Source organism: Mycetomoellerius zeteki, unplaced genomic scaffold (assembly GCF_001594055.1).
Source record: "Mycetomoellerius zeteki isolate Tzet28-1 unplaced genomic scaffold, Tzet1.0 scaffold162, whole genome shotgun sequence".
NCBI classification, from domain to species: Eukaryota; Metazoa; Arthropoda; class Insecta; order Hymenoptera; family Formicidae; genus Mycetomoellerius; species Mycetomoellerius zeteki.
The window spans coordinates 435,487-445,140 of record NW_017256572.1 but is presented as its reverse complement, the minus strand read 5'-3'; the positions used below and the strand labels follow the sequence as shown (position 1 = coordinate 445,140).

The 9,654-nt window shown below is 37.2% G+C and overlaps 1 protein-coding gene and 1 long non-coding RNA gene across 2 annotated transcripts in view; one reads left to right on the top strand and one right to left on the bottom strand.

Annotated features, from left to right (window-relative positions):
• LOC108721145 (uncharacterized) overlaps positions 1-4,651 on the bottom strand; it is a 16,680-nt gene extending 12,029 nt beyond the window's left edge. Inside the window, exon 1 of the long non-coding RNA XR_001936555.1 lies at positions 4,612-4,651. This is a non-coding gene — a long non-coding RNA (uncharacterized lncRNA). The remainder of the gene's footprint in view (positions 1-4,611) is intronic.
• A 1,951-nt stretch (positions 4,652-6,602) lies between these two features.
• Positions 6,603-8,677, top strand: LOC108721143 (uncharacterized). The gene is made up of 2 exons (XM_018445523.1): positions 6,603-7,218; positions 7,296-8,677. The coding sequence occupies exons 1-2, from the start codon at positions 6,604-6,606 to the stop codon at positions 8,310-8,312; spliced, it is 1,632 nt and encodes a 543-aa protein (XP_018301025.1). The 5' UTR covers position 6,603; the 3' UTR covers positions 8,313-8,677.
• The last annotated feature ends 977 nt before the right edge of the window (positions 8,678-9,654 follow it).

The following is a 9,654-nucleotide window of genomic DNA, read 5'->3' as shown; positions in this document are numbered from 1 at the left end:
GGGGGGGGGGGGGGGCGCATATTTCATATATAATTATACACGTTTGTGAATATTTATACGTGTTTATGTATGTTTATACATATTTATACATATTCACACGCGTGACAAAATTTTTTACAGGGTCTATAATATTGTAAATAAGTATGCGTACTGTAATGCTATTGTCTTACATATTGTCGCACAATTCTTTTTCTACAATCATCATCTCTGTCGTTAATCAAACCCAAACGATACAGACATTAATTATATTATCAATTTTAAGTTTTAACGAACGGTCGATCTTCAATATATTGTAGTTATATCTCGTCGGTGCTATACGCAACGTATAATCTATGCACAATTCGCCAATTCGTGAAACATTTTTTAAACGGACGAATAAATTTGGATCATTAATAGAAAGCAAATAAATATTGTACATATTTATAAAAAAATCGAGCATAATCGTTCGATGACAGATACGTATCCCTTCGCGTTCGTCTTTGCAGCATGACACATTCGCATGGATTAGTCATCGTCAGGACAGCCCCACATTGCCTCGTCTTGCGTCGCGTAGTATCGCGTTCATCGCGCCGATCGCGCGTCATGCAAGTGGAACGTTACGCTGAAAGAGCCGTCTTTCTCAAGAATCCGTACGTGATTATATCGCAAGACCTTAATCTATCTATCGTTAACACCGAAACTTGAAAATTTAATCGTTTCAGAATCGTAGGTGTGACTCATTAATTAACGTTTCCTCTTGACAAACTATTAACGATGAGCTGTATCAATATAATGTAGATAAGAATATTATAATTATATATAATATTTCAATATCGCGCAATTCGTGTACTCTTGAAAATGATCGAGCCGTCTAATTCCGTGCTCTACTAGCAGCTTACAATAAGACAAGCACGCGCGTGAAAGAAGCAGAGGGAGAGAGAGAGAGAGAGAGAGAGAGAGAGAGAGAGAGAGAGACAGACGCTACAGCGTATTCTTTATTGGAAATATGTAACCATATTTGGCACGTTTTGCTAATCTAGAGCGTTATCTTAAATTTGATATTGTAGTGACGCATGGACCTTAACGTATTGATAGCACACAAAAGCGACAAACTTCTTAACATTTTAGATAACGTTGGGATTCAACCTTGTTTACACGACTAATCTAAAATCGGTAGACAACTGAAAAACGAACGTGCTCTCGCATAAGTTACTAGTTATTCCTGTTCTTGACTCTTTTCAGAGACTATGACCTTTCGGAGACTGCAACTGACTGCAACGTCAACGAGCTCGCGCGAAACAGTCAAGGATTCGAAACGCGGTCATGGCTTCATAACTCAATGAACTTTATGTATACGCGTGGTGTAGTGTGGTGTATGCGTATGTGTGTATGCTTCTTTGTTGCCAAAAACGGCTGTATCTTTCTCATTCGCTTGTATTCCACATTATCAACCTGCACTCTTTTCCTTACTACTTGCAAAACTAATCAGTTGCAATTTATGATTATGAATTCGTATAAATGTTTGCGTCGCAATGCCGAGCGTGCATAAGGCCAACGCGATATTTGCAATATTTGTGTACGTATATAATCACAGTTTATAACGAAAAGTAGATCGGGTACTTGTGCGCGGTGCGTAGAAAGGCGGATAGTTTTTTCTACGCTTTCCGGAACGCACACCTAACATTCAATCATAGTTTGCACTTGATCGAAATACCAACGAGATATAGCTTTATCGCTTGAAGCAAGTCATGCTCGAAATATTTATCGCTTTCGATTGAAAACGACTTGAAACGATCAATTATTACTATTATTATTATTATTATTATTATTATACATACACGAAGAATCTTATTTTCTTTACTACAATTTTTTACGAGATTGTTTTACTTTTAAAATATAACTTTTTGTTTACTGCGTGTTAAAACTATGACAGAGATGATCGATACGAAAAGTGTACATACTATGATATAGTACACTTATATATATATTTTGCATAATTATTGAAATCAAATCAGATAAGCAAACGCGCAGATAAAACGAATGGGTGATAAACCGAATAAGAATTTAATACGGAGTTTCGTGTACGTCTCGCAGGAAAAGATTCATCGCCGGTGCAGTTGTCATCATCGGGCCGGCCTCAGCGAACAAGAGGGAGAAGGATGATAATAACGAACAGGAGCGTAACGAGAGATTTTTGAATATTTTTATATTTTCAGGTTTTTCAATAAATGATATCTAGACGAATGAAAAATTAATAGTAAATCTTAAATAGAGAGAGAGAGAGAGAGAGAGAGAGAGAGCGAGATTACAGATACTGCATTATATATAGATACTGCAATCGCACAAATAATAACTTTAGTCTTGTGTGATCCTATCTTTAATCTTAAATCTATATCTGTATAAGCTCCTATTCGCGTGAGTGATCGCAGAATGAACGTTGAAAAATTCGCACGTTTTCTCCTAATTAACGCAATATTTCAAGTCTGATAGAGTCCAAGAGAATGAAACGTACAGTTTTGTGGAGTGTGACGCACAACTATTCAAGTGCCCCAACTAGCACAGCAGCGCCTGCAAATACAGCGCTGAAAAAGCGCTTAGATATCTTTTCTTAGTGCTTTTTTTTACGCTTTGTTTTTAACGCTGTGCTACTTGGGAATTTTGTTGAAATTTAATAACGAATGAATCCAAAATTTGCATATATATTTGAGTTCAAAACGAAGAAACGAGAATAGGGAGTCAGTAACTTTCGCGTATGACATTTATATCGATTATGCGGTACGTGTCGGGCCAAAATTAAGAAACGTTGTGTCTTGTACACTGATCATGAGAGAATTAAACATATTTTGGTATGTATAATCGATAGTCGTTATTTTTCTTATACGTGACTAACAAAAACTTTTTTACTTTTTCGTTAAAAAATTGTATTGTTCCGTGTTAAAATTTGATTAAGCGGATTGGTACAGTTTAGGTGCACGTAAAGAGAATAATTTTTGTTGAAATATATGTAAAAATTTAGGTAAATATAGATCTAAAAACATTTTAGATCCACATTTTAGATTTAGGGCCACCAAAATTATATAGGAACTCAAGCATCATGATTATGCTGCAAAAAGTTTTGATATTCTCACAATCTTCAGTTTGAGCATAATTATTTTGATGCTCCGACAAAGTTATTTTCTGTATCTAGCTAAATTTTTAGATATTTCAGCAAAACCATCCTTTCCGTGTGACGATGACGAAGGCCATCGAGCCTTCAGGGGGATCGACCCAGAAGAAAACCTGCTCCTGTGCCGTGTGTGATGCCTGTCTCCCCGTTATGTGTACATATATACAGACATTCCGAGAGGAATGCAAAACGATGATGTAAGCCGGCACATGAGTATACCAGTGTCGGTATCGCGCGATTATTGTTGTTTGATTAAAAAAAATAATCGTGCAGGTCGTCATGACAAAAACACTACACATTACGGTAAATTTTCCTAAATTTACAAAATAAGATTCAAAGGATGTCTTGTCCAAGCTTTATGGTGTTTGGCAACCGTGGAGAAATCGATGAGAAACGTCTGCAGTGAGTACCACGCCCAAAAGGGAGGTGCACCGAACGCGATAAACCCCATATACGGATTCCCCGTCGTATAAGAACAATATTCTATAACGTTGTCGTTAATAATACGCATCGAAAATGATGTACAAAGTACTGAGAAAAATGGTCTGGTTGGATTAAATAATAATTCTGGTGGAAAATGGACGAATCAGAATTTTCTGGCTAAATTTATTAGAATTCTAGTTGAGATAACCAGAATTCCGATTGATATAATTATTCTGGTAAAAATAAGAATTCTAATAGATTTTACTAGAAATACTGTATCAACCAGAATTCCGGTTATCTTAACTAGAATTCTAATAAATTTAACCAGAAAGTTCTGACTCGTCCATTTTCAATCAGAAATTTTTTTCAGTGAGTATCATTTTGACTTGTAACGTTTAAATGAATAAATGGCTGCGTTCAGCAGAAAAAGCAGCTTTGCAACTGTTGTAAAATTCTTCCAATGATTCGATCTAACCCAATAATACACTGTCAAAACTCTCAAAGAAATCCTCGAGCTTTCAAAGAAATCCGCTTGTTTTTTTCGCAGTAAGGATGTTCAAAGTTATAATTACAATTTTGTAATAAAGTCCAAGTACAATCGCGTCGGTGTAATCAGTTGTGCAGTGTATCGTAAATCTCGAAATCGTAAGATCTCACCAGAAAATCTGCATATTTCGTTTAACGGATATCGTAATCGATATTTTTGCAAGCTTTGGTTTTTTTTTTAAATCAATAATAATTGTAGAATAATCATGTTTTCCACATTTCGCATGACTTTTGTTACCTAAATCTTCTCTTTTCGCGTTAACGTGACGAGAAACAATAAGTGTAATAAGAAACTTATTTCGTTTGCCACATTGTCGAGGAGAAATTGGCCGTGCCAATAAAGTCAGTGACTTGGTGGCTTGGTTTAATTAACCCGAGGAGACGGCAAGATGTTTTCACGGCTTCAGAAATCAAGGCCACGTATATACACGCACGTTTCACAAGGTTGGTCGTGTAGCGCGTCGCGTGAACGCAAGCGTTCCTATCTTTGCTCCGACCTCTCTCTCTCTCTCTCTCTCTCTCTCTCTCTCTCTCTCTCCCCTCTCTCTTTCTCTCTCTGTATATTCTGAGAATGAATCGCAAATAAAAAGTCTCGAAAAGAGTCTCAGGAGTCAATATTAATTTATTTTCAAATAAAAGATCACATAAAGATATCTGAATGCTATCTAATGCGCCATTTTTTGAGAATAGAAAGATATCACAGAAATGATACCTAAAAGATTTCTCAAATTGCGTGCCTTTATGATATCCAAAGTATATTAACATGTAGAGTTCGTATTTATGATGTATAAAATAAGAAGTCATCTGAAAGACGATTAAAAGATGACTTCTGTAAACATCTTTTAGTTGTCTTTAGACTCTTTTACTTTTTATATTTTAGCACATGTAACATTTAATAACATTAGATATCTGAATTAATTTTTACACAAAACTAAACGAAATTGTACGACTGTCAATATACATCCCATTTATGTGAGTGACTGTCAATATATATATATATATATATGTCCCATTATGTCTGCAATGCTTGCCGTGTCCTGCGTGCAAGAGCCATTATCTTTCATTATAGTCCCCTTTGAGGACTTGCTTTCAAAAAATATTTCATAAGTGTTCATTAGAACACAAGTTATATATTTCTCACAATGTTGCACCTTTTATTCTATCCAATATGGTTTTCAAACACGAGAACTCAAACTCCATCACGTTCGTCTGGTGGCGATCCCGCGTACTGCTCGCGAGTGAATGATGAAAAGTATCAAAATAAAGTTACCTTTGTGATATCTTTTAAAACGACAACAAATGGATTTCTCATAAAAGATACCATAATTATATCTAGTTTCTGAATCAGATATAGCGGCGCATGCGCATTTGCATGGCTCAAAAACCATACAACATAATGGTATCTTTCATGAGAGAAGAAATTGATGAGAAGAAGCTGATGAGCCAATCAGGATATTGCTTTAGGTCCACGTAATCTAACGGAAATGGAAATAACAGTAAACTTATCCATAACCTCGCAATAAGGCGAGTTTCAACCGGCTGAAACTCGCCTTATGGATAAGTTTACTGCTATTTCTATTTCCATTAGATTACGTAGATCTAAAGCAGTAGCCTGATTGGCTCATCGGCTTAAGTTCACGTCTTGAGGCCACACCTTCCGTGACGGTATCCATAAGACGTACCGTAAGAATCAGCCACCAATCACAGTAGAGAATTCTTTTGAACTCTTAATTCTAATTGGCTGATTCTACGTCTTATGGTTACTGTCAGGCCGGAATCAGACTACACATTGAAGATTGAGGTTGAAGATTGACCAATAAGGACAAAGAAATTTTAGAAGCTCCTTTCGTTTCGATCGGTGAAAAATTTGAATTTTTCAATCTCAATCTTCAAAGCGTAGTCTGATTCCGACTTTACGGAATGTGTGTTCCATGGCCATAAGACTAGACTGCAAACTCCCCACTTTTTCTGTTGTCAGATAGTATGGGTGCATCCAGAAGTACGACCGTTGACTGGGTGCATCCAGAAGCACGACCGCTCATTGGATGCATCCTGGGAGCTTATTACGGTTTTTGTGACCAAGTTGTGAAAATTACAAAAATGATCAAATTCACTAGATGTTAATCAATGAAGTTATAAATATTCTAGTAAATTCAATCGCTTTTGTAATTTAAACACGGCATTAGAGAAATAATAAACAGTAATAAATAAGTAAGAAATATGAGATAAATAAAAGATTATCTAGAATAGACAAGTTATTCTACGTTACGAATTATGTATAATAAATAAACATATTAATCTCGGAGATTAATCCCTTTTTTACTGCGTGAGCGCTCAGTGAGCGGTCGTTGCTTCTGAACGCACCCATTGAGCACTCAGTGAGCTCTCGCATTTGATTGGCACATTCCATTAGAGCTATACCAAACGGGTCTATATTTTTAGTTCTAATGGAATATGCCAATTATATTATTATTTTGTACGACGGACGTATGTCGAGACAGCGTATTTTTGAGGAAAAGGAAAGAAAGATGTGGAATCCAAAACGCATGGAAGAAGCCATTATTTGTGTAAGAACTAAAAAATTAGGCTACACAAGAGCAGCAAAGATGTTCAAAGTTCCCAGAACCACTCTTCGGAGATTGGCTGCGAGTGATTTGCCACCAGAAGATTGTGTAAATATGAGGTTAGGACGAAAGCCAGTGATACCTACAGAGATGGAAGCACAATTAGTTGATTACCTACTGGAAATGGAAAACCGATTTTATGGTTTGACAAGAAATGATGTGAGAAAAATGGCTTACCAATTAGCCGTAAGAAATAAGTTGAAGCATCCTTTTGGACGTAATGAGGAAGCTGGTAGAGCTTGGTTTGACCATTTTATAAGAAGACATCCAACATTAACTATTCATAAACCAAGTGGTACATCATATTCCAGAGTGGTAGGTTTTAACAAAGAATCTGTGTCCGCATTTTATAACATTTTGGAAAACTTATACGAGAAACACAACTATAATCCTGATCGTATATTTAATGTGGATGAAACCGGATTCTCTGTAGTACAGAATAAAATTCCACACATAGTAGGTCTAAAAGGAAAAAAACAGGTATGTTATTGTTGCAAGTTCTTTTATTTTTGCCTCACAAGATAACCTTATAACAGTTATTTGTCCGATGAATATAGGTTGGTTTGCTCACTGCTGCAGAAAGAGGCTCTCTCATTACAGTTATTTGTTGCATGAGCGCAGGAGGAATATTTATCCCACCAATGCTAATATTTCCCTGTAAAAATATGTCAAATATTCTAATGAAAGGTGCACCTATTGGATCTGTTGGTACATGCCATCCATCTGGATGGGTTCAAACCCATTTATTTACAGAGTGGTTCCAACATTTTATCAAAAAGACAAATCCTACGAAGGAGTCTCCTGCTCTTTTAATTTTGGATGGCCATTATTCCCATACAAGGAACTTGGACGTGATTGATATTGCACGGAAAAATTATGTTACTATTTTGAGCATACCGCTTCATACTACACATAAAATGCAGCCTTTAGATCGCACATTTATGGGACCATTCAAACAATATTATAGTGAACATATTCGTATTTGGCAACGTGAGAATCAACGACCAGTGGGACCGTATGATGTAGCTGAACTTTTGGGAAGAGCTTATCTTCAATGTCAAACAGGTCTAATCGCTGCTAATGGTTTTAAAGTTACTGGAATTTATCCATTTAATCCGCATATTTTTTCGGATAGTGATTTCATCGCGTCCACTCCAGTAGAAGAATATCCTATGTCGTCTACAAGACGGATAATTGTTACTACGAAGCGTCATGATCAGCAAATAGAAGAAAATTTTGCACAACCAAGTTGCTCTAAAGATTGTAAGGCGGAACAAATAACGATTCCCGTATCGCCTAAGGAAATATGGCCAATTCCACAAATTAAATCAAGAAAATCTACTCGAGGCCGCAAACCTTCACAGGCAGCAATCATTACGGAGTCTTCATATCGGAAAACGTTACGACAATCCTTAAACGATTCAGAGACGAAAAAGTCTACAAAGAATTCTGCACCATCCAAAAGAAATGTGCAGAAATGTGAAAGAAAGAGAAAACTTGAGGATGTCAGTGACATTAATAAAGAATCTAACTCCTTTTGTATCAAATCTGAATTAGAACTTCCACCTGGTTAAGCTGTTCTGAAGTCAGTGCAACCTGTATTTTCCGTTATGGATCATTTTCGAATGACGATAGTAGCGTTTGTTTTGTCTGTTCTGGATCTATCTTGGAGCAGCCTCGATCAGACCTGGGTATTTTTAGGTTAAGATAGAGGATTTCCGGAAGTGGATCGTAGAACAGAGAGTTAACTATTTATTGTGCTCTGAACGACTCTGAAGTGAACTTGGGACCACTCGGACCGCTGTAAAAAGAACGACAGTATAATCTGATCTGAACGAACATAACCTGTGCATGCTGTTGACATTTTCCGTCTTGTTCTACTTTTTCGTTACACTCGTAACATATTGAGTGAAATATAAATGTACATAGAGGGATTACTGTGCACATTTTACACATTTTACAAGATTAAAAAGGAAACAGTGATATTTATTCTAGTTAAATATATTTTAGATTATGCCAAATTAGATCGACAACTAAATAATACGACGAAACCACATACATCGAGTCGATCTATCGACCTATTTTTTTTTTTCTTTCACTTGCATTTTCGTCCGTTATTTGTTGGTTGTAACCCGAATAGATCCGCCTTGACCAGCCGCGAAACGTCGTTTCGCGAGGGAGCATTACCCTGAATGGACCTGAATGGCTTTCGACTGCTCTGACGACGATAGATAATAAAACAGAACCAAGTGTTCACCTCGACGAAGATCCCCGATTGCCTTCTACGTGACTCCCATCAGTCCCACCTAAAAGAACGCTATCAAGTATGCTGGGTAAGCTGGGTTCGTTCGGAACGACCCCGAGCAGCTTCTGATGAGAGACAAAACGAACAATACTAAAAAGGGAGACATATGAGGCCTGTTCTTTTTGACTGAACTTTTGCACCAGTTCATCTTTCTTCTTCTTCTTCTTCTCCCTCCTGAAGAGAAAAGGGAAAAAGATGAACTGTGCAAAAGTGCAAAAGTTCAGTTAAAAAGAACAGGGATTCAATGTATAATATGCGAAATGTGAGTACACATTGCTTGCTCTGGAGCTGAAAACGAAGACTATCAAAGACTACTAATAACAAGCAAAGCTTCTCTTCCCAATGCGCCTAGCGGCCAGCTAAGTGGAACTGGCGTAAATCAGACGGTCCAAATACCTAAAGCCTATTCTACATTGATCGCCTCGCAAACGTTGCAGTCCAATCAAAGTTGAGCTAGCTTGACGTTGAATCGACCACAACGCTTGCGACGCTGTGATGCGATCAATGTAGAACCAGCTTTACGATTACGACTAAAAGTTTTATGCGCGCGCGCGCGCGCGCGTGTGTGTGTGTGTGTGTGTGTGTGTGTGAGATGGCCTTAAGCCCGTATC